Below are 26570 nucleotides of genomic sequence, written 5' to 3'. Positions count from 1 at the left end.
ACGACCAGCCACGCTGAGGCGGTACTAAAATCTGCAATGGAAAACAACAACGAACAGTGTGTCGAGGCGAGTCGAGCAGGTACCATGTAATGGAAAAATGCCATTAGATACATACCTATAGTACTGGCAAAGCCTGTGCAAGTATCACAATGTCGTCCCATGAATATTTCTCTGTTTTCAACTGAGGTTTTGCAGAGATTCTCAATGACAGCTTAACGTTTTCTCTCTATTGCTTAATATTTGGAGATTGCAGCTTTAACCTGGGCATTCTAGTTTTTTCTATTGGAAGCAAAAGTCCTCCTTAAAAATAACTCAGCATCTGTGATTCTGAAGTGTGTGCTGGGAAACAGTAGATTAGCTGTTATAGTCCGTTCTACCACAGTAGCTTTGCACCACAGGATTGCCTTGCTGACAGCCAGATTGCAGCAACACAAAAGCATTGCAGGTAAAATGTGATCCTTGAGATAGGAAGACAGGCGGCGGAGTGGTGAGGAGGGACCTGCAGGCCAGAAAGAGGCAGCAGTAATACATCCCGGATAAATCAATGCTTGGAAATGGTTTGCACATGCTCACACAGTTTTACAATGTTTTCTTTTTTTTCAGATTTGGGTCTTAGATTTCTACTCAAGTTTAGTTTGTTTAAAGGGGTGATAGAATGCAAAACCGATTTTACCTTGTCATAGTTGAATAACGACAGTTTGGTGGGTAAATAGGACATACATAGAACCTCAAAATCCCATTGACACCTCTTTCCTCTGCAAATCTCACAATTTGAAACTGCCTCTGAAAACGGGCAAATCTCAACGAACCACTGAGTTGACGTCAACTCAGTGGCTCCTCCTTATTTGGCTCTAGTCTCTACCAATTCACTTCTGAGACTTTTTTTATGCGAGAAATCAACTATTTAGAGGTCAAATATGGGCCGTTTTACGAAAATTGATGGCTAATTGCAAATTCTGTCCCACTGTGTGTCGGAGTTCAGCGCCTGGTGCTACCTGGGTTGCTGCCTCGCCGCCCGGCCTGTCCTCCTTCACAGACCCCGGCCCCATGTGAGCTAGATGGAGCTCCGTCACGGCCGGCAGCCGTTGAAATCGGACACAAGTGTTAGCTTTGTAAGACCTTGGGGTAGCTGTAATATAAGTGGCGTGACGAAATTCAAACTGTAAATATACTATAGTTATGCCAGCAGCCGGCCAGCTCCGCGGAGCCCTGAGCCCCGGTAGTCCTGGGTATGAAGCCCAGTCCGACGCGTCTTACCAAATTTGCAAAATAAAAAAGTCTCAGAAGTGAATTTAATAACGAAATAGCAGACAAACAATGTATAACATTGTGCTGTCTCGTCTCCAATGAATGTGTATGTGGTTCGCTCAACCAATCACCGCGCAGCTCATTTCAATATTCATGAGCATACCATATTTGGAAGAAAAGCTCTTGTTACAAATAGGGCCATATTCACAGGGTAGTTAAAGCGTAACTCTCGCCAAAATGCAACCTAGGGTCTTTTTGTGAATGTACCCGAGTCAAACTTTCGTTTAAAAGCATATTTAGGACTGAAGCGTCACTTTTAAGATTGACCGTGTTCTCGTTTTTCGGTCAAATGGCCTTTTGAATGGGAGTGCTAGGGGCACTTTTATGCTAGCCTCAAAATAGCTATTTTTAAAACACTAAGAAGGCTCGACACAACATTAAACTTTGCTCGAAGTATCACCAGGGGCTCTACACCTTAACAAAAGTATTGACAACATTGTTTGTGTACCCAGAGTTTACTAAAAAGAAAGGAACAACTCACCATAGGTCTTGTTGTTTCCGGCTGCAGCCATTTTATCAGTCAAAAACAATTGATTTCCGAATGCAACATAACAGGGAGGAGAGTAAAGATGGAAAGCTCCTAAAGCTTAGTTCCATATAAATGCACGGATTATTTCTTGTTTTGTCGTTATTGAAAAACAATGTTGACCTCATAGTTGAAAAAGGAGCCTCATATGGAGTCCGTTCATTCGCATTCGGATATTGACTCGTTTTGACTGCCGAGGTGGTAGCGGCCGGAAACAACAAGAGCTACGGTGAGTTATTCCTTTCTTTTTAGTAAACTCTGGGTACACAAACAATGTTGTCAATGCTTTCGTTAAGGTGTAGAGCCCCTGGTGATACTTAGTGCAAAGTTTCATGTTGTGTCGAGCCTTCGTGTTGTTTTAAAAATAGCTATTTTGAGGCTAGCATAAAAGTGCCCCTAGCACTCCCATTCAAAAGGCCATTTGACTGATAAACGAAAATACGGTAAATCTTAAAAGTGGCGATTCCGTCCTAAATATGCTTTTAAACGAAAGTTTGATTCGGGTACATTCACAAAAAGACCCTAGGTTGCATTTTGGCAATAGTTACACTTTAAGGGCCCATAAAATAGCAACAGGGCCATTTTCAGCCCAACCAATGTTACATACCCTATTAGGAGACCTTAAGGAACAGTGTGAAATACCCTATATAATCATACTATCACCCTCACCCACACTCGAGCTAGGCTGCAATTTGCCTCTCTGACATAGAATAAAATATGTGAGCTGCTATACACACATGCCCGCACACATACAAACACACAGAGTACTGTATATACGAAATCCTACTTGTCAGAGTGGCGTAGAGGCAGAACTGACAGCTTGAAGAACATAAAATTGACAGTTTTTGTCTTGTTAGGCAGGCGGGAAGAGGACAGCTGATTTAAACTCTTGCTCACACCGAAGTGTTCACTTAGACACACTCCTCCTCTACACATGCCTGCATTAAGAAGCTGTGCAGCTGGCCTTAAATGTACACAAGGACACGTTTGTGTAAATCTTTGTATCATACTTTGTACCAGACGTACTGTACTATGTGTGCTTGGCATGCAATATCTGAATCCTGTGAAAGCTGTTAAAGCATTTCAAAGTTTCACATTTTCCCAGAGACTGGGCCTCTCTCTACACACACACGTGAACCTAAACATCTGGATGTAAACAGTGTAGGTATAATACCCTACAGTTCACATATACTGTACACTCATGGATGTATTATGTATACTGTATGCAGCATTATATGCATACTCATACACAAACACCTATCGCCTTTTACAAGGAGAGCTGAGAGTTTCCCAGGAGTGAGCTCAACACAGATCTGAAAGAAGCACACACACACACACACACACACCCCCATCATCAAAGCCTTAGTGTTGACAGGCTTATTTACTCAATAGGACAAAACCTCAATCTCTATCTATATATATATATATCCCTCTGGTGCATCCTTTCTCTCTTTTCCTGTTTTTGTTTTATCTATTTACGCCCACATTCAATCACTGATTCAGCCCCAGGCAGCTCTTTATGGTGTGTCTATTTGTGTCTACATCTGTGTGTACTTGCATAACCCCAAGTAAAATCTAGTAAGTACATGCATCTGCGTCTGTGTTTGCACACGCATGCACACATGAAAACATATGCGTTGATACTCCAGATGTGAGAGCATGCTGGGAAGCTGTGTCACTTTCCCCTAAAGGACTTTACTAAAGAAGTTTGGAGGATCCAATTTCACTTCTTAGACATATCTTCCAATGCCCTTGCACTCAGTTTCACACATTTCACAGAAAATGTCTTAAAATGAACTTAATTTAAATTTGCAGCTTGACGGACCTTTTAAGATATTCATGTGCTTCAAAAACCCTAATCAAAGACCAAAGTCCAAAGTTGCAAGCAAACAACAAACAAAAGCTGAGATGTAAGGAGACAACACCTAAGATCAAACCTAACGTTGACTAGATACTTCAAAGCCAAGTGTCCAAATTCTGCTGACCAGAGAGCAAAGCAATTTAAATCAGCGTTTCTTGGATAGAGACGAGGCTTTGAAGTCAGTGACTCAAACAAAAGTTGGATTGGCAACAAAGTAGCAGTTCTTTAGTTTTCCAATCATGTCTTTAGTAATTGATCCAGCAACAACAAAAGAGCAGAGAATCAAAAATTGTCATTAAAAGAGTTGGGAACAGCGTCGTGTCAGCCAAGCACGGCTGGAGTGGAGGGGTGTCTTTGATGTCTTTTCTGGGAATTAAGAGATTTTAGTAACCTGGTGTGGGTTTACATTTTACAGTTAGTTATTTGACTAATTCCAGTATTTTTATAACCAGTATTATTTCCACAAGCATGCAGTATTTCATCATGACCTAAGTATTTCTATTTCTAAAACTATGACTATAACCCTGCTACTATCCTGTTTTTCTAATGGTGTTTTTAAAAAGTGAGAACATGCCAGACTTTTGTGTTCATATCCACCACTGAGTGTAATGATGCTACTGTATAATTACAAATCTAAAAAGAATAAAATTTATAAAACAAAGTTTAACATCAAATACCAGACGACGTGGACAGAAAAGGGCCTCTCTTCAGAGAGGCTAGTGTCTTTGTCACTTATTTTTTTTTGTTTTATGAAGATGAATACATTATAATTAAAATTCACTTGTTAATCCTTTTTAAGCATACAAAAGAAATCCTCCTCAGTATGCTAAACATCCTGGCAAATGAAATGTAAAGGTGCTCCCATCTAATTAAATTACAGGAAGCCATATCACTATAGAGAGGCGAAGTCCCTCCCCTTCCGGTGGACCTCATGGGACCTTAATTCGGAAAAAATATGAATGGTAGTGAACGGGGAGAGGCAAATAATTTTTTGATCCCGTTTATTGAGCCATGGATTACAAATATGATGTTAGTCAATTTAAAAGATCATTTTTCAACTGAAGAAAGTGAAACCGCTCAGTGAACTACATCTCTCGTCTGACACAATTTACGTCACCTAGCTTGATGCTCAACTTGCTCGCTAACTAGCTAGCTTAGCTCTGTTCCACAACACGTGTAACGTTATCTTACCTGATGTGTTTTATCCAGTATCAAGTGTTTTCAGCAGATAAGCAAAAGAACAGGCAAGATCCTGTGCTCATTTGAGTAACGTTACATCACCGGTACAATACACACCGACATCGTAGCTTCAGCGAGACGTCATCCATGCGACTTTGAAGTGTGTAGTCTTTCTAATTACGTGTTTTCACAGTCTTATACTTTAACAGTTTAACAATAAACTGAGACTTTCTTGACGTGCGAAATTATCTATTAAATTGATGTGTAATTCATGGCTCAATTCAAACAAGATAAAAATCTTTTAATAAATACATTTTCTTTCCCCATTCACTCCCGTTCATATTTTTTCGAAAGATAGGTCCCATGGACCGGAAGTAGAAGGGCGTGACTTCGGCTCTCTATTAGTGTCATTAGAGCCCTGCACAGGCTTAAAATCTAGGCCCTAGCCCGGCCCATGTCCAGCAGCTTATCAGAATCCTTGGCCAGAGCCCAACTGGAGCCCGTTCTTTTTTTTCTTCCTTTTTTCTCCATATCCACATCCTAGCATATAGGCTACTATTGCAGTCTCCATTAAAATAGTTGTTTTAATGGCAAGGTGCTTATTTCTTTTCGTTTCTTCATTAAGTTAACTTGGAAAAAAGGTTTGGAGCATATCTGTTAGTTACATGTTTTTCCACCAACACAGCACATCTCAATAGTTATAATCCATAATTTATTGGATGTCTAAAGCATAAAAAGGAGAAGTCTAATACAGGCCCGGTGACCAGCTCGCATGTGAGCTCTTGACATGAAAATTGGCGTGAAACCCGGCCCCAGGGGCGTAAATAAGTTGGGCCCATGTCGGGCTCTGGCTGAATTGCAGGGCTCTTAGTTTTATTTTGTGTGTTTTGTTTTTTTAAAAGGTGAGAAAGATGAGTGGGAGTTGTAAAAAAAATCACACCTTCAGCTACATTAAAAAATAGTAACAAATAAGGAATGTTGTTTAGCCCCAGATCATCACATACCCTTCACCATACCTAGGCATGGTTTTATGTCGGTTAGCCTAATAGCTGGTTTGATTTGCATTGAGAGATGATTTTATGGAAAGTACCCCATGCCAATCTCTAGGTATGGTGAAGGGTATGTGATGATGTGGGGCTATTTTAATTCCAAAGGCCAAGGGAACTTTATCAGGATGCATAGTATCCTGGATCCATGAAATAACTGGCCTTTAAAAATAAAAAGCTTCCTGCCTCTATGGGAATTTAACATAGGGGTGTACTCACTTTTGTTGCCAGCGGTTTAGACATTAATGGCTGTGTGTTGAGTTATTTTGAGGGGACAGCACATTTACACTGTTATACAAGCTGTACACTTAATACTTTACATTGTAGCAACATTTCTTCAGTGTTGTCCCATTAAAAGATATAATGAAATATTTACTAAAATGTGAGGGGTGTACTCACTTTTGTGATATACTGTGTGAGAGTGTGGGGGTGTGTGGGTGTGGGTGTGTATGTGTGTGTATGTATGCCAGCAACTCTGTAACAATATTTTTGGAAAGGTGTGTTGGTCTGTGTTTTGTGTCCTCCTTGATGAAGACAAATGCTTTCTCCCTCTGGAATTTAATTTGGCTACTTCAGCACTTCCCTCTCCTTTCTTCCCTTCTTCTCTTCTTCTTGTGTTTTTTCCCCCTACCCTCTGTTAAATGATCATACGCTGGGGAAATTAGTTCTGACACTCAGCTGCACACACACACACACACACACACACACACTTGTGTGTAAAGAACTGAGACAGACATCAAACTGCACTGGGCCGCCGTCATATTTCCTGGTTGCTGCCGACACTTGGAAAATACACTCTCCTCACCTCTCTCTCATGCTAACTCATCTCTGTGATTGCACATTAGGTGGGCGACACATTGTAGCTAAACCCTGTTTTTCATTTCTCACTTTACCCAAAATTGCCATTGAGTCATTTGCCAATATAACATTAAAGTTAGTTGGCTGGTGCTGCTCTACAGTAACCCTAAATCTTCCCTCTTCATAACTGAAGCGACCGGGACAAGTTTCAAAAAGATAATTAGGATGGAGCGCAAAGCACACTAGCTTTACAACTGGAATTATGCTGCACAAGCTCATTTTGTGCCTTTTTTTCCAGCTACTTCGGTTGTTATTTTGTTTTGAGATTAGGGGTGCACGATTCAATATCGATTTTTATGCTCAAGATTCGATTCAAAATTGATTTTCGATTCAAAAACGACTCTCGATTAAAACAACGATTCACTGTATGTAAATGTAGTTAATTTTCCCATGTGATTGCAGTAGACATACAATTTAAAAAAAATAATTTATTATTAAAATATGAATCGATTTTTGGAATTCTATAAATCGATTTTGAATCAGAGCTTGAATCGCACACCCCTATTGGAGATGCCTGAAATGAAGCTGGTTGTGATCCAACGTCTAATCTGACATGTCTGTCTGCCAAGTCATGGCAGGACTATGATCACCATTGGACGTAGTGACCATCCTGAAAGAAGCAAGTGGCTCGCCTTCTGGTCCTGGTGTTAGCATGAATTCTCTCTGGGTCTAGTGTACAATAATAGTGATTGCAACATAAAACACAATACAGTAATGATAAAAACAAATCTCTCTCTCTCTCTCTCTCTCTCTCTCTCTCTCTCTCTCTCTCTCTCTCTCCCCCCCCCAAGGTCACTTGTCCCATGTAACAGTGAGTGAGGGGGAGCACAGTAACCATGGCAACTGCTCGACGGGCCCCACTCCAGACTGCTCCCCCCCCTCCCCCGACACAGCCCTGAAGAACATTGAGAGAGTCATCCGCCCACAGGTGAGTGCACACACACACACACACACACACACACACACACACACACACACACACACACACACACACCCCCCCACCTGGTTACAGAAACCCAGATGAGCCCCTGTCCCAGGTTCGAGAGTCTGTGCTTGTTGGTTTACTGTACAATAAACTGTATTACGGTGGATGTATACACAGACGACTTCCTGATCAATGTCTAAGGCTGCATTGTACACAATTCTCCATCAACTGCACACAGGGACCTTTATAATCGTGGTTTTGAAGCAATGTGGTCTGCAGCTGCCCCAGCTGGGCGCCTATTAAGAATTGAGTTGTTGGGCTATGTCACCTCCCAGCCCATCAAGTCGTCTTCCCCCTCCTTCAAAAACACACCCTAGCCAACATATTTTACAGAAAATGAGGAAAGAATGTCATAGAAAACAACACTATACCAAGGTGACATGCAGCCATTATGAAAGTTCAAACAAAGAGACATACTGTGTGTGCAGATTTTCCCGCTTTCGATGACTTTCGCCTGTGTGCTCGGTTGTCCCCACCAGGGTGTCTTACAGCAATTGCAACTCTTGAAAGGACGAGAGCATGAATATGTTCACATTAATTACATGCAGACGGAATGTTGCAGTTACCTTAACCTTTTCAAAAATATAAACCGCTAGTCTGTCAATATATTAGACCAGTTTTACTTAATAAAGACTGGTTAGCTTAACTTTTAGTTGCCAGTTGTGTTTTGCATGGCAGTCGATGAAAAGCATGCAAAAACTGCAGTAAGAGTGTGGTGTATCATATTTAGGAGAAACTGTAATGTTCTTAGCAAACAAGAATTGAATTTGCTATTTTGTGATTTTGGTCAGAATCATGGAAGCTAAGAATCCTGTTATGTAGGCTACATTAATCATCCTTTCTCTCCCAACCTCTGTCTGAACAGCTGCATTTTTAACTCAAGTGACATAGAAATTGGTCATCATCTAAACGGTTTAGATGATGATCGTTTAATCATTAAAGTGAAGGTCTGACCTTGATAACTATCTTAGGTGATCCAAATTGAGAAGCCAAATCCAGCAGACTGTTAAAATTCATTGTTCAGGCAGCCTGAAGCTAAGGTGCGCTCATCATCTACTGCTGAAATTATAATACAGAAATGTCTAATGCATATTTGTGTGGAATCTAATAAAAAACGCTGAATCAGGATAATTTCAGGGGAGGGATTTCCTGGGCAACCAGTTTAGTGTTAAAGAAATCTGCAATCAATATGCTACAGCATCATCATATCAGATGTAGATAACATTGGCTTTCATTCTAAAGCCGGTTGTAGTGCTCAGAAAACTTCACAGTCTGTTACTTTGGTAACGGACTTGTACAACAGAATAGATTTAATAATGGGGCGCATGAACAACTTCAAATCAACATTCAGCAATTCAAAAGCAACAGCAAATCAACCACCTGAGACTTGAGATTAATTTAGTCCTCTCACCTTGTCACTGGGAAGATAGTATCAGACACACAAGCTCAGCGCAAACATTTTGCACCTTAATAATTAAAGTCAGTTGTTTTCTCAGTCTGCGGGTGATGCTTGACATAATGCTGAAAAAAAAATCCTTCTGAACTGCTTGTTTAGTCTCGTGATATAGCTTACTGAAGAATAGGCAAAAGGTTGCACAGTGGGGTGAGACAATTATCTTGTAAATCGATCTTTTTTTCAAGAATTTCCCTGAATCAAGTGTTTCCTCCTTATTCAATTTAAAGACACTGGTTTCCTTTTTTTTAACTTTAAGAAAATAAGAGTTTTAGGGCTCATAATGAGACAAAATGGCTTGTTAAAGTAGATCAAACCTGCCTTCACCTGCCTCTAACTCTCTCTCTCTGAATGTCCTTTCCTCACCTCAACATGTTCTTTTCCACCCTTTTTTCCTTACCTCGCCTCCTCATAAGGTCTTTCTTTGGCCTGTTAAATAATGTGTGTAGAGGAATCACATGTGGTGCCTAGCGGGCGTCTGCTCAGCTTGAAGCGCACATAATCAAGGAGCACCAGAGTTCAATTTTATAGTGCTTAATGAATTCTCTAGAATTTATTTCATTTCATTCTAGTGCTCCCGCTGGCTATTTCATCAGTAGACACTGTACGCCAAACACTCAGGCTAACATGCACATGACTGTTGCAGCATGTATAGAAGAGGTTGGTGTAGTGCTATAGTCCCTCCTGTTTTCAGTATTAGAATATTAATGTGGGCTTTCAGGCTTCCAGAAGGGACTTCAGCAAAGTATTGATTACATTTCACTGTTTGTAAACATGGTGAATGTGATACAGTAAGGATGATTTGATCAGATGGTTTACCTCCATCCTACAAACAGTAATAGAACTCTATTTTAAATCATATCTAGGTTGCTTTGAACAAAATTGAATAATACAGTTGTGTTCGAAATAATAGCAGTCCAACATCACTAACCTCATAAATAATTTTTTTTGGTAGAAGTGATATTTCTACATGGCAAATAATTTACTAGAAAATGTTGTGGAGTCATAGAAAACCAACAGACCCAACAGTCATGACATGCATGCTGCTCATTCTGTGTAATTGAATCTGTAATTGAAAGGGGCATGTTCAAAATAATAGCAGTGCTGTGTTCAATTAGTGAGGTGATTGATTCTGTGAAGAAACAGGTGTCAGTTATGGCCCATATTTAAGGAAGGAAGGAAGCAAATGTTGTGCATGCTGGTTATAGTGCATTTCACACTGAAATACTCAGCAACATGGGTCATTCCAGACATTGCTCTGAGGAACAGCGGACTTTGATTAAAAAGTTGATTGGAGAGGGGAAAACGTATAAAGAAGTGCAGAAAATTATAGGCTGCTCAGCCAAAATGATTTCAAATGCCTTGAAATGGCATCCAAAGCCTTAAACGACTTGGGAAAAAACGGTCAACTACCATTCGAATGGCTCGAAGAATAGCCAAAATGGCAAAGGCTCAACCAATGATCAGCTCAAGGAAAATCAAAGAAGACTTAAAGTTACCTGTGAGTACTGTTACGATCAGAAGAAGGCCATGTGAAGCAAAGCTATCAGCTAGAAGCCCCCGCAAAGTCCCATTACTGAAAAATAGACATGTACTGAATAGGTTGAAATTGGCCAAAGGATACATTGACTGGCCAAAGGAGAAATGGGGCAACATTCTGTGGACTGATGAGAGAAAAGTTGTTCTTTTTGGGTCTAGGGGCCGCAGACAGTTTGTCCGACGACCCCCATGCACTGAATTCAAGCCACAGTACACTGTGAAGACAGTAAAGCATGGTGGTGCAAAACTCATGTTATGGGGATGTTTTTCATACTGTGATGTTGGGCCTATTTATCGCATACCAAGGATCATGGATCAGTTTCAATACATCAAAATACTTGAAGAGGTCATGTTGCCTTATGCTGAAGAGGAAATGCCTTTGAAATGGGTCTTTCAACAAGACAATGACCCAAAACACACCAGTAAGCGAGCAAAGTCTTGGTTCCAGATGAACAAGATTGATGTTATGGAGTGGCCAGCCCAATCCCCAGACCTCAATCCCATAGAAAACTTGTGGGGTGACATCAAAAATGCTGTTTCTGAGGCAAAACCCAGTAATGCAGAGGAATTGTGGAATGTAGTTCAATCGTCCTGGGCTGGAATACCTGTTCACAGGTGCCAGAAGTTGGTTGACTCCATGCAACACAGATGTGAAGCAGTTCTCAGAAATAATGGTTATGCAACTAAATATTAGTGCAGTGATTCGAAGTAAAGCAAACCCTTGAGACATGTTTCAGTTCATACAGTAAATGTTTGAGTTTGTAGAGAAAAATGCAAATACTGCTATTTTTTTTGAACAGCCTTTTCTTCACTTTCTGTAACGCAAAGTGATCAATTTTGGTCATGTTTTGATTTGGAATTGAATGTGCAGTGTTCCCAATGCATTGATATTATGGAATTAAAAGCTATTCTAAGGATTTTAAGCATTATTCACTTTTTTTAAACACACTGCTTTTATTCTGAACACAACTGTACATCTGATGGGATCCCTTTAGGGATCTTGGTATTCAAATTTCCAATAACTACAGAAATACGTACACAGAAACTGTTTATTTAATGACTCTATTTTATACTGTCATTTTAATTATTTCTATTCAATATTATTCCATTGCCCTCCACTAATACACATATCACAAAGTTAACAGTGAATAATGTAAAAATAATGTAGCTCCCAGTGCCTCTAGTTTGTGCTGAACTCATTTTTTTACTCAACCAGATTCTGACTGCAGCTTCATATTTAACGTATAGACATGAGAATTGATGTCAAATTTATTATTGAACTCTTGGCAACAAAGTAAAAACGCATATGTCCAAAAATGTTAAATGTTAGTGCACGGACGGGAGGGGGAGGGGACGGGATGAAGAGGAGGGAGGGGTGAGCTAGCCTCGTTTTGTTTGAAAATACTTTGAACGTCAACAAGAAGTGCCGTCACCAAACATCGCTTAGAGCACCTTTAAATGCAGTTTAAGACAAAAACTTATTAGTGTGGACGTAGCCTAAGTCTTACATTTCTTTAAACAAGTAATTCGCAGGTTAATTTGACTCTTATTGCAATTTAAGAATTTTCTTAAATTCAGTACCCAATAAAACTAGACTTAAAACAAGTTGATGTATATGCCTATATGGCATAATTTTCTTTGAATATAAGAAAGAATAATATTTGAACACTGCTGTGAGACACAGTGACTTGCTACTTTGCACATTTCTTACAGTGTGTAAACCAACCTCCCCGCTCTGACGAGGCTCCCCAAGGCTGTTGCTGTAAATAAAAATGTCTTCTGAGTAATTTTGGTCTTTAACTCCGGGGTTTAAAGGAAACTGACCGCAAGCTAGTTGATGATAAAAACAAACAAACATGTGATCTCTTGGTAAAAGCGTAGAGATCAGCTGACTGAAAACATGGGCTTATTGCTTGGGTCTTTATTTATGAATCGCTTGCTTCTTGTTCTGCTGTCAGCTGGACATGTTAGTCTTCACAAGCTTTTGATCACACTCATGAGCAGATGGGATGTGAAACACAAAGAATGTGAGAATACTCAAACTGAAAAGAAGCAGAAAGAGAGAAAGCAAGACTGACAGAGATTCATACTGCATCATGGGGTTATCGGTTTCATACCCACTGGCTCTGTGTCCTACTTTGCGTCTTTTTTTGTGTGTGTGTGTGCTTGTTTTACTATATTTGCGGGGTCCAAAAACCGGGGAATACAGTATACTTGTGGGGTCTGCACAGCCTTGTGGGGCCCAAAATGCTGGACCCCAAAAGGTTAAAGGGCTGTTTGAGGGAGGGAAGACTTGGTTTTATGATTAGGGTTAGAATTAGGTTATGGTTAGGGTGAGGGTAAGGGTTAAGGTTAGGCATTTAGTTGTGATGGTTAAGGTTAGGGTAAGGGGCTAGGGAATGCATTATGTCACTGACGGGTCCCCACAGTGCTAGTGAAACAAAAATGTGTGTGTGTGTTTTAACAGTAAACTATAATAACCATTTCGTGCCTACAAGATATTCCTAGTTACAATCAACACATGCTATAACCTCGTGTTTGCATCTACAAAAGGCTGAAGGCTTTAAATGGTTTGTCCCCTTTGTATCTGGCTGAACTTTTACATCACTATTCACCAGTCAGAACATGAAGTCAAACAACCACTTGCTTTTGGATGTACCAAAAGCTAGGCTAAAAAGTAGAGGGGATCGAGCTTTTGCGGTGGGTGCTCCCATCCTCTGGAATAGCCTTCAAATGAATATATTCGAGGGGCGGAGACTATACTTTTAAGTCCCTTGTTACGTCCCTATTTATATCTAGGGGTGGAGGATGCAAACAATCTAAATAATAAACCGGGAGAGAAAACAAAAGGAAAGGCGGAAACGCTTCCAAGTTAACGTAAAGGATTTATTATGCAATCTAGCAAAATAAACACAAAACAATCTTCAAAAGGAATACAAATAACAACCAACAAAACAGAACACCACTGGCCCACTGGCTCTTGTACGCTACTGCGTCAAATGTCTTTTAATGTGTTTTGTTGTTTCATGTTATTTGTAACAATGTATTTTACGTGATAATTCTGTATTTGATATTTTCCCTTGTTGAGTTTAGTTTATTTATGAAAGGGGACAGCGTAAATTAATAAAACACATGATTTCCCATGGGTTAAAAAAAGCCAGACACATTGGTCCACCACAGTTGTTTTAATGTGCTATATAAATAAATTTGACATTGAAGCTGGCATTTCAGACGATCACATGGTCACAATAACATTGCTGTGTGTGTGTGTGTGTGTGTGTGTGTGAGTGAGTGAGTGAGAGTGAGTGTGATCCACTAATAGAAAACAGCTTCTGTTTGTCATTGCTTTCCAAGTGTGACCGCATGTCATAGTGGAGACACACACACACACACACACATACATACATACATACATGTAGATCTGTAATATCCATTGCACACATTCAGATCTACTGTCACACATGCACACACTGTTACATATGTGTGAACACATACAAGAATGTACACAGTGACAATCTGGCTTTCCTCACCACATGCACACACTCAGACATACTCGGAGTGCAGATAAGGTAGGCTAACTGGTTTCTGATGCTTTATGAAGGAGTGGATAGTAGATATTCTCCCATTCAGAGGTTGAGATGATGCAGACGCACGTACAACAAGCACTTGATGGTAAATGTACAGAATGGAACACAGCTGTTACATAGGAGAGTGTATTAGAGCTTTACGAAGCAGGCTAGCAACTAGTTTGTTTAAAATCCCCCCGGGAGGATCTTCCTGATTAAACTGCATAACTTAGATAGATACAGTACTGTGCAAAAGTCTTAGGCAGGTGTGAAAAAATGCTGTAAACTAAAAAGGTTTTCAAAAATATAAATGATTGTTTATTTTTATCAATTTACAAAATGCAAAGTGAGTGAACAAAAGAAAAAAATCTAAATCACATGAATATTTGGTGTTACTACCCTTTGCCTTCAAACCAGCATTAATTCTTATAGGTACACTTGCAAAAAGTCAGGGATTTTGTAGGATTGTAGTCAGGTGTATGATCAACCAATTATACCAAACAGATGCTAATGCTCATCAACAACCTCCTCACCTCTGGCGACACCGGTTCCCTCACCATCCTTATCCTCCTCGACCTGAGTGCAGCCTTTGATACTGTGAGTCATAACATCCTGCTCACCAGACTCCAAGACCTCGGTATCGAAAGTACTGCACTCAGCTGGCTCCGCTCCTACCTTTCCAACAGATCCCACTTCATCTCTGTCCATAACCACACCTCTGCCACAGTCAATCAAGGTGTTCCCCAAGGCTCTGTACTCGGCCCCCTCCTCTTCATCATCTACATCCTCCCCCTTGGTCAGATACCTCGCCACTTCAAGCTGGACTTCCACTGTTAAGCCGATGACACCCAGATCTGCACCATTGTCTCCCCATCTCCCCAGGCCCACAACCTTGGCGTGAGCTTTGATTCCACCCTCTCCCTTGAGCCCCACATCCGTCATGTCATTAAAACCTCCTTCTTTCACCTCCGCAACATTGCCAAAATCAGACCCTCTCTCTACTGCAACTCACTTCTCCTTGGCATCAGCTCTACCAACATCAACCGACTGGTCCAGAACGCAGCCGCCTGCCTCATCACCCGCTCCAAATCCTGGCACCAAATCACTCCAGTCCTAAAACAACTCCACTGGCTTCCTATCTACCACCGGATCACCTACAAAATCCTGGTCCTCACCTAAAAGCCCTCCACCATCTGGCCCCCTCATACCTTACTGACCTCCTCTCCCCTTACCAACCCTCACGGTCCCTCAGATCCACCTCAGCCGGTCTGCTATGCATCCATCAAGTCCAACCTCTGTAGTTTTGGGGACAGAGCCTTCTCCAGGGCAGCTCCCAGGCTCTGGAACTCCCTCCCCCAAGAGATCTGCACCTCTGAGTCCCTCACCATCTTCCAGTGCCGCCTCAAGACCCATCTCTTCACCTCTGCCTATCCATAGCCCCACGCCCCCTCCCTTTTCATCTGTGCCTGAATCTTGTTTTGTTTTGCTTTGTTTTGTTTTGTTGTGCTTTGTTGTGCTTTGTTTTTATTATCTACCTGCCCTGTAAAGCGACTTTGAGTTTGTGAAAAGCGCTATATAAATTAAATGTATTATTATTATTATTATCAATGTCACATGTAGGTTGAAACAAAGTCATTAACTGAAACAGAAACAGCTGTGTAGGAGGCTTAAAACTGCCAAACTCTGCTACCAAGGTGAGGTTGTGGAAGACAGTTTCATGTCACAGATCATACACTATGAACAGATGAAAAACACATCACAACAGCTTATTTCCCTTCGAAATCGGAAGATGTCCAGCAGTGCCATCAGCTCAGAACTGGCAGAAACCAGTGGGACCCAGGTATACCCACCTACTGTCCGGAGAAGTCTGGCCAGAAGTGGTCTTCATGGAAGAGTTGCAGCCAAAAAGCCATACCTCCGACATGGAAACAAGGCCAAGCGACTCAACTATGCACGAAAACATAGGAACTGGGGTGCAGAAAAATGGTAGCAGGTGCTCTGGACTGATGAGTCAACATTTCTAATATTTGGCTGTAGCAGAAGGCAGTTTGTTCGCCAAAGGGCTGGAAAGTGGTACAATAATGAGTGTCTGCAGGCACGGGAAGCATGTTAGAGGTTCCTTGCAAGTTTGGGGCAGCATTTCTGCAAATGGAGTTGGAGATTTGGTCAGGATTAATGGTGTCCTCAATGCTGAGAAATACAGGCAGATACTTATCCAACATGCAATACCATCAGGGAGGCGTATGTTTGGCCCCAAATTTATTCTGCAGCAGGACAACGACCCAAAACATATAGCCAAGGTCATTAAGAACTATCTTCAGTGTAAAGAACAACAAGTCCTGGAAGTGATGGCATGGCACCCACGGAGCCCTGATCTCAGCATTATCGAGTCTGTCTGGGATAACATGAAGAGACAGAAGGATTTGAGGAAGCCTACATCCACAGAACATCTGTGGTTAGTTCTCCAAGATGTTTGGAACAACCTACCAGCCGAGTTCCTTCAAAGACTGTGTGCAAGTGTACCTAGAAGAATTGATGCTATCTTGAAGGCAAAGGGTGGTCACACCAAATATTGATTTGATTTAGATTCCTCTTCTGGTCATTCACTGCATTTTGTTAATTGATGAAAATAAACTAACACTTCCATTTTTGAAAGCATTTTTTCATACCTGCCTAAATCTTTTGCACAGTACTGTATAGATAGATAGATGGATAGATAGATTGATTAGTATGCCAAACAACAATCGACAGATATAAACAGACATCTATCATAATATCGACAACAACAGAACAAACTTCAACGACTGAACACCTCAACATTATTATACACCTATATTCACGACATCATATAAGGTGCAGCATCCTCACACACGGAGGATGTCATTTTGTTTCACAGTTTGTCCAGCAGTGCAAAACTGGTAGGCACAAGTAATCCTGCCTGTTTGGTTCTGAGAGATGGCACCTTATACCTTCAGCCGGATGGTAACGTATACATGAAATAGGGGATGTCTAATAATAGCCTTCCTTTTCCGCTTGGTTTGTTTTGACCACCACAGATCTTGTGAACTAAAAGGTGATATTGTAGTGATTGTGACAAACATAATTCACCTTTGTTGTTTAATGTAATATGTTGTGCATGTATTATGTTGGTTTAGGGATTGCGGTCCCTTTAAGCGTGTGATGACATCACGTGGGACCTGGGGGTTGGGTTGCTGGGCAGCACCATTTTGTGAATGAATTGTTTTTCCTATATAAATAAATGAGACACGTATTCATGTGCTCAACGTGAGAAGTTGTCTCTGTCAAGATTACTACAATTTCCACACTGGTGACCCTGACGATAGTCTGCTGGACGTATTCAGAGACGCGACGCGACAATGTCCGTTAATGCTGTTTCTCTCAAGCTTCCAGAATTCGGTTCGCCCAGACTGAGGCGCAATTCACGTTGCGGGATATCACCGCGGATACAACGAAGTACTACTACGTTGTGTCGGCTCTCGGAAATTCAACGGCATCCAGAGTGGTGAGCCTTCTAAAAAATCCTCCGGCGGCTGAGAAGTATACGGCGCTCAAGACTCACCTGTTGAAAACGTTTGAGCTGTCAGACGCTGAGAGAGCCGGCAGGCTTTTCTCCCTTCAAGGACTGGGTGACAGCAAGCCGTCTGAGCTCATGGACCGTATGCTGGATCTCATGGGGGGAGCACCGACCGGATTTTCTCTTCTTTCAGCTTTTCCTGCGTCAGCTGCCTTCCCAGGTAAGGGCTGCGCTAGCCAACACCACGATCACTGACTGTCGGAGACTGGCTGAGGAGGCTGATAAATTCTTCGATCCTGTGAAAGTGGACGACTCCACACTCATCGCTGCAACCATGTCTCGTCGACAGCTGTTTTCTGGCCCCAGACAGTCTTCAGGCTTGTGTTTTTACCATGCAAAGTTTGGACCCAAAGCTACCAAATGCCGTTCGTCATGCAGTTTCGGCGGGTCGGGAAACGCCGGGGCTGGCGCTCAGCGATGGCCATGAGCGTCAGCTGCATGGGCAGGCTGCTTTTCATCCGTGACAGCATCTCTGGACGGCGTTTTTTGTGCGACACGGGGGCACAGAGGAGCGTCCTGCCTGCATCCCGTTTGGACATGGTGACTGGCAGCCACGGCCCCCCCTATGGAAGCTGCCAATGGTAGTCCCATTCGCGTGTATGGAACGATGTATGTTGGATTAGGTTTTGGAGGACAACGTTTTGGCTGGGATTTTGTGACGGAGCCGATTTTTTTGTGTGCACATGGACTGTTGGTAGATGTGAAGAACCGCCGTTTGGTTGACGCCGTCACGTTTTGTTCTTCTATGTGCACCCTGAGCTACAGTGACTCCATACAGCTGTCTAGCATGCTCTCGGCCTTTGATGACTTCAACCACCTGCTGGCCAGATTCCCAGCCCTCACTCAGCCTACTTTCTCTGCATCTGCCGTGAAGCATGGTGTGGAACACGATCTTGCCACTACTGGTCCGCCCGTGTACGCCCATGCTCGGCGCCTCGACCCGGCTAAGCTTGCCGTTGCAAAGGCTGAGTTTGCGAACATGGAGCGGCTGGGTATAGTCCGCCGGTCCGACAGCCCGTGGGCGTCGCCCCTCCACATCGTCCCTAAACCTGGCGCCCGTGTGGCGACTACCGGCGGCTTAATGAGGCAACAACACCTGACCGATACCGAACATACAGGATTTTTCAGCGCACGTAGCGGTCAAGGTGATTTTTTTTTTTTTCCAATGTGGACCTCGTCCGGGGATATCATCAGGTGCCGGTACTCCCACTGGACATTCCCAAGACGGCGGTGATCACGCCGTTTGGGCTGTTTGAGTTCCTGTGCATGCCGTTTGGCCTTAAAAATGCCGCTCAAACTTTTCAACGGTTCATGGATTTTGTTTTGCGGGACCTGCCTTTTCTTTTTGTGTATTTGGATGACATTCTGGTGGCCAACATGGGCTTATTGTCAACCCTGCCAAGTGCCAGTTCGGTCTCTCCACCATTGACTTCCTGGGACACAGAGTCACCAAGGATGGTGCAGTTCCTCTTCCATCAAAGGTGGAGGCGGTTGTTCAGTTCCCACGCCCGCTCACTGTCAAGTACCTGCAGGAGTTCCTCGGCATGGTGAATTTTTACCATCGCTTCATCCCTTGAGCCGCTCAGCTCATGCGGCCCTTGCACGAGGCCTTGCAAGGTAAACCCAAGCATATTGTGGACTGGACTGTGTGCAGGGACAGGGCTTTTGCTGCCACTAAGGCGGCCCTGGCGAACGCCGCCATGCTGGCGCATCCTTATCCTGCAGCCTCCATCGCCATCACCTCAGACTCCTCGGACTACGCTGTCGGTGCTGTTTACAAACAGTGGGTGGGCGGTGCCCGGCAGCCGCTGGCTTTCTTTAGCCGTCAGTTGCGCCCCAGTGAGTGGAAGTACAGCACTTTCGACCAGGAGCTGCTGGGTCTCTATCTCGCCATCAGACACTTTCGTTCCCTGCTTGAAGGTTGGCACTTCACTGCTTTTGTGGACCACAAGCCACGGACTTTTGCCATGGCCAGGGTGGCTGAGCCGTGGTCCGCCCGCCAGCAACGTCATCTGTCCTACATTTCGGAGTTTACTACGGACTTACAGCACGTTGCCGGTAAGGACAATCACGTGGCGGACTGCCTGTCACGGGCTGTGGCGAGCCTGTCCACCTTGGTTTGGATTACAACCGTGTCACAGCGGATCAGGCCACGGACCCGGACGTGCAACTCCTGAGGACCTTTGATACGGGGCTGCGCGTTGAGGCTGTTGTTTTTGGCGATGCTGGTACCACGCTCCTGTGTGACGTTTCCACAGGCAGTCCTCGGCCGATCGTTCCCACAGTATGGAGACGACATGTGTTTGATGCCGTCCATGGGCTCTCCCACCCGGGTTCCAAAGCATCACAAAGACTGATTGCAGCTAAGTTTGTTTGGCGCGGTCTCAAGAAGGACGTTAGGGACTGGGCTAACACCTGTGTTGAACGCTCCACCGCACAACCGCGTATCACCCACAGGCTAACGGACTCTGTGAGCGTTTTCATAGGTCGATGAAGGCTGCCCTGCATGCCAGCCTTAAAGACGGCAACTGGGTCGACAACCTCCCGTGGGTGATGCTGGGCATCAGGACTGCACCAAAGGAGGACCTTCAGTCCTCGTCCGCAGAGCTTGTTTATAGACAGCCGCTGCGGGTTCCAGGGGATTTTGTCCCTAGCACCACGGTTTCTTGGTCTGCTGCTCTCCAGAGGTCTGTTCTGCTGGACAATGCAAGGCTTTTCTCTCCTGTCCCCACTTCCCATCACGGCCTCCCTTGGTCGCACGTCCCGGCTGGGCTGCATACTGCTGACTATGTGTTCATTCGCCACGATGCCCAAAGGGGACCGCTGCGCCCACCCTACCATGGCCCGTTCCGGGTTTTGTAAGCAGGCGACAAACATTTTGTGGTGGACAGAGGCGGCAAGCCAGAGCAGCTCTCCATCGACCACCTTAAACCGGCTCACTTGGACGTGGCCAGGCCTATTGACCTGGCCCAGCCCCCACGGCGTGGACGGTCTCCAGCTCTGCCCTCACCCCATGCTCCCCTCCCTCCCAAGCCTCGTGCACTCCTTTCCCCACGCCCGGGCCATTACGGGGCGCCTTCTGCTGTTAGGGCTTCTTGGCCTCTGGGGCAGCACAGCCGTTGTGGCCGGTTAATACGCCCGCCTCCCCGTTGACTGTTCGATTCATTCATTCTGGTGTGGTGGGGGGACGTGTGTAGTGATTGTGACAGACATAATTCACCTTTGTTGTTTAATGTAATATGTTGTGCATGTATTATGTTGGTTTAGGGATTGCGGTCCCTTTAAGCGTGTGATGATGTCACGTGGGACCTGGGGGTTGGGTTGCTGGGCAGCACCATTTTGTGAATGAATTGTTTTCCCTATATAAATAAATGAGACACGCATTTGTGTGCTCAACGTGAGAAGTTGTCTCTGTCAAGATTACTACAATTTCCACAATACGTGTAATTTTAACTTCCGCGTAGAGTAATATTGAGATGACAGCATAATTATAGTGAACAAACAAGACAATAACAAAAAAGGCTGCCAGGCTCTACCAGCTCAAATTTTTAAACTGCACTGCTGGGCCAGACCCCATTGGAAATCTGTGAAAGGTTCTCAGTTCAAATGTAAACATATGAGATTATGGAAAACTTAATTTTAAAGCCCAATGAAAGATTATTGTTGATATTACCATTTAATCAAATAACTAATGTAAGACAAATGTAATATAATTGCTGGTACTACTAATCCCACTGCCAATCAACACCTCGTTCTGCAACTCGCATGCTCGCGCAGGCTAATTGTAGGCTACCTGCTAGCTCAAAATGGCTAGTGAAGAAGTAAATAAGCAGCTGGTTAAGAAAGTTAAACATCTACAATTAGATCATGTCATTTTTTCTTTTCTTTTTAAAGATTATTTTTGGGCATTTAAGGACTTTATTTGTATAGGACCGCTTAGACTTGAAAGGGGAGAGAGAGGGGGAGTGACATGCAGCAAAGAGTCGAACCCACGGCCGCTGCATCAAGGAGTAAAACTCTATATATGAGTGCCCGCTCTACCAGGTGAGCAACTAGGCCTCCAAACAAAACATTCCATAGATTACAACTTTTTCAGAACTCTAACCAGTACAAAAAGATTAGACCAGATAACTCTAATATAACTTCATTGGTTACCTGTTGTTTTCAGAATTCAATTCAAAGTCCTACTTTTGGTTTACAAAGCACTTGCTGGTCTGGCTCCACAGTACATCTCAGACATGCTGTCAGTTTATAAGCCCTGGAGATCTTTTCAGTCACAAAGTGGAAATCTCAAAGTTTTGTGCTGCTTGTATGACCACATTTTTAACAATTAATTGAGTAATGAAGCCATGTTACTGTTAGATAACCATTATTTCATTAGCATTTCTATATATTCCCACCAATCACCTGATTCTTTACTTTAATACACACGCGTACGCAGACAGATCACTACTCACTTTGGCAGTTAGAGCTCATTAATCTGTTCACACTCATCAGTCATTTAGCTGCTGAGGCTGTGTTTGTGCTGAATACACACACAGTCACTTGATGATCGCTCTCTGACAAAGTTGCTCCAGTCAGTTAATCTTCCAGCAAATTTCTTTGGGTATGTGCATAATTACAGTACATTTCTACACTGTACAGATCTATGAATATGACTGCATTTGTGCCAGCTCTTTATCGAGCCCATATTAGAGTTTTTGCAAGACCATACATGCTCAAGAAACAGAGTAGTAATGTCAGCTATTTAAAGAGGGATGGCAAGAAAACATGGTAGCAGGAAACAAAGAGTGATAAAAGAGAGAGACCAGAAGGTCAAGAAAAAAAAAGGTTACGTACCTTGGTCAGCTCATTCCTCATCATAGCTGCAGGCTTAGAGTGCTCCACCTGAAAGTTGCTGGGACAACTAGGAAACCTTTATACAGTATGTGTGTGAGACTGTGTGGTAGTGATTGGTTTCCCAGCCAGCAAGATGCCTTTGGCCCCAGAGAGAGACGTGGGTCATACACAGCTAATTGAACTGACTAAAGGTAATGCTAAAAGCTCTCCAGTGGGAGTTTCACATCTCAGCTATTTCCTGGTATTTTCCACCTGTATTAAAGGATTTGTATGTAGCATTTTGATGATTTCAATAAATCGTGCAGTTCATTCACCTCATTAGTTGTGAGCCAAGAAGACTGCTAGCTTTTACTGCCCTGGTGGAAAAACTGCTTTAATTGTTTATAACAAATAACGGACAGAAGGTGAATTACTTCTTGTTCAAGTTGAGCTACGGTAAGGCTTACTGAGTTTCTCACAATTTTAGATGATGGACAAAACTGGAAGACAGTAGGAGTAAATAAACCCAAGTTGAATGATAGCAGATATGGAAGGGAAGACAATAACAGTATGAAAAAGATTTTTTTGTGTGTGGAAAAAATAGCTAAAAACAAAGTGCTTGCTCTGAGTTTGCAATCTAGAAAACCTCCAATGATATTGAATTGATTTTAGCACGCAGAAGCCAGACTTACCTGAAAGTGTCTGAAATTTCCTGAACTTCTTGATTTAGTATAAATGAAACAATGTGAAAGGAAAATGCCAATTATGCCTTGATGATTAGGTTAAGAAAAGTGTTTTTGATTTAAAAAGCTACCTCACTTGACCCCTCGATAGATATTGGTTCAGTGTTCAAACAGCAACCCACAGTAACATGACACAAAAATAACAACCAGACTGAAATTTTACTTTTTAATTAAATCAGGCTGTGCAGAGGCAATAACACTGACTTAATCTATTACTCATGAGTGCTTCCACTACCACATTAATCATGACAAGCTGAGAGACTGTTTAGATTGTAAGAATAGTATATTTACTTACTTTTTTATTTCTAACAGTTAACAAATAAGCAAAAAGAGGCTTTTTTAAAGTCAGATTGTCTTTCAGCTTTCCTGATGAAAGTAGAGAGATAACAGAGCAAGTAACTCAGTACTTCAGTGGACAGAGGATGTGTGTCTGGAAAGGCACAGCCACACACACTGCCGCATGAACCATGTTTGGCGGGGGCACTATATATGTTAATGTCACTGAAATTGTCTCAAAAGTGGGTCAGTACCTGAAAGGCTCACCTGAGTGAAACGTTAAAAAAAAAAATGTTTCTTGAGGAGAAAAATAAAAAAGAAGCTTGATCAGTAAAATAAACGCCCAAATGTATCAGAAGAAAGGGGATTGCAGAATCAAGAGCTGAATAGTAGAGTATGTTTTAGAGTTGCAGTTAAGTTTGTTTCTTGAGAGGAGGGGGTTTGGATGTTTACTACTTTTTATTTTCCATTCTCGTTTTCCTCTCTGCTGTTGATGTATCATCTGCTCTGCTCTTCTCAGCTTTTTTGTTGTTGAGTGTTTACATCTATCTGTCAATGTATGAAGCCACTGAAATAAGAACAGAAAAAACAAGGGAGAATATAAAAGAAGTAAAAAACACTGGCTACAAAAGATGTGAATTGCTCCATACACAGCATCATTAATATATGGCTACTGCTAACAGAAGAGAAGTTTGCTTCAACAACTGAAAATATCAATTAAAACCATTATGATAATTACCTTTCAGTCTGCCGCTCATGCTAATTTACTAAATGAAAACATTTTGGAATAAATAACCCTGACTCTGTGGTACAATCAACATACATTGTTTTTTTTTAGCATAGCTCCTAAAATTTGCACAGTAAATTTTACTTCTCTTGAAGTTTCATTCATCAATAATGACCACTGCCCATACCCAATTGTACAGTATCTGATCTTTTAATCATGATCATTTTATGTGAATTGATTATGCTGTTATTCACAATTTAGCACACAATTCCTCAGTTCCACACAGAAATGAGCATTTTTCAACGCATGCAAGCAAACTTAGACAGCAAAGTACACCTCAACTCGTCTTAGGTGAGGAATTACACTTTTTAGCTAATGGGTGTGTCATTTATTAGCGCCCTAGCACAGACACACATTAGTGAGGTGTTAAACGGCATGTTTTCCCCCAGGGATGCTGTTACAGCGGGGAAAATGTCTTGTGCTGTAGTTTAGTCAGGCATGGAGGACTGTGTGTATGTGTGCGCATTAATCCCCTTCAAATCAGCCATGACATGTTCATTAGCCTGCTGCCCGTTTACATTGTTAACGCTAAGCCTCAGCAAGAGCTGCAGTGTGGGTGTATGTGCATGTGCAAGCTCTTAATAAACACAAGTCCAGAGAGAAGACGCCTTTAGTTGTTAGAAAGAAGCCAAATCCAGATACAGTACACAATGCAGAGATAAGTGCTGGAATAAAGAGATGCTTAAAGGATGAATGGAAGAAGTTGCCATTAAACTCATTAAACATTAGATATATCGCAAAAGAAGACACACACACACACACACACACACACACACACACACACACACGCACGCACAGCCTCAACCTCCCACTTTGAAATACCACAGATTCATATTACAGCAGTTCCATCATTCTGGGTTGATTGCTGTTTCATCTCATTTATTTTGGGTTCTGTTTCCATGCGGGCTCATGTGATTTATTGTGGTATATATGTAGTTTAATATCAGTATGTTTGACTTTGTTTCTTCACCATAGGCCATCAATGCTTTTGATTACAAAGAGGTCATAAAACATACAAGGATTTTGTTTTATTTCTTACACCCCACGACATCCAACTAAAAAGAGAATGATAACAAAAAATACACGTTTCTGACAGAAAGCTTGTGTAATGTTCCCTGGCCCAGTGAGGGTGACTCCCTGTTGGGCTCATACATCATCATCCTATTCCCGGTTGCCTGTCTGGGCTGTTGTGATCTTGTTTGGTTGATGCATTGGTCCTTTAAACATCCCTGGTCTCTGCAGGACACTGCGGCTGTGGTGTTATTCCCTACGGACCAACTCTCCACAGTGCTGTGCTGCATTCTGGTCTGTTGAAGCTGCTTAGTTTGGGATTTTAGTCTCTGTGCCTCGTATATACTGGATTTCTCCATGTAGAAAACCACACAAATCTTCTTTCAGCAAGAAATTAAATAAGCATATTTTCCGAAATGTCGAACTAATCCTTTAATACTTTTCCCTTTTTAATAATGAAAGTTACTTCTACAGCATTCTGTTTTCACATTAAATTTTATGCAAGGTTGTATACAGATATATACTGTTGAAGTCCTGCATTCAAATGTTTACTTCAAGTGAAGAGAGGCATTATCGAACAATTTATTTGCATTTACTTTAGAGCTTTCAACTCTAATGCTGGATAGTTGAATGGATAATAATACATCACATTGTAATTTTGATATTTTGTAGTAAAATCGGAATCTGCATCATAACCAGTAACATTGCTCTGTCAGGTAAATGTAGTAGTACAATGTTTTCCTCTGAAGTAGAAGTACACAGTAAGTCAGTAGTTTACTGTGGAGCTGCATATTAAGTGTTTTGGGGTCCTTCTGTAAGTAATCTCGGGGGAAAATGGTTCTGGAGAATGCTACAAGCAGCGATACCACAGGCCGAGCAATCGGCCCGTTTTGAACGGGCACTGCACTAGTTGAAAATAAAATAGACGCTAAAGCAGGGTATTCTTTAGGGCATGGCTACCATGTAATTGACAGGTCGCCGTAGTAGCAACAGGATAGACTAAGCGATGTGTATCTGTG

General features: G+C 42.4%; 1 protein-coding gene across 2 annotated transcripts in view; it reads left to right on the top strand.

The window, feature by feature from the left end:
* The window catches only part of anks1b (ankyrin repeat and sterile alpha motif domain containing 1B), a 238508-nt gene that overhangs the window by 127823 nt on the left and 84115 nt on the right, over positions 1-26570 (top strand). For both annotated transcript variants that reach the window (XM_078243136.1, XM_078243133.1), the window contains exon 12: positions 7570-7706. In XM_078243136.1, the coding sequence (XP_078099262.1) occupies positions 7570-7706 (137 nt within the window). The remainder of the gene's footprint in view (positions 1-7569; positions 7707-26570) is intronic.

Source organism: Sander vitreus, chromosome 23, assembly GCF_031162955.1.
Source record: "Sander vitreus isolate 19-12246 chromosome 23, sanVit1, whole genome shotgun sequence".
Taxonomy (NCBI): domain Eukaryota; kingdom Metazoa; phylum Chordata; class Actinopteri; order Perciformes; family Percidae; genus Sander; species Sander vitreus.
This window is presented reverse-complemented; position numbering and strand designations above follow the sequence as displayed.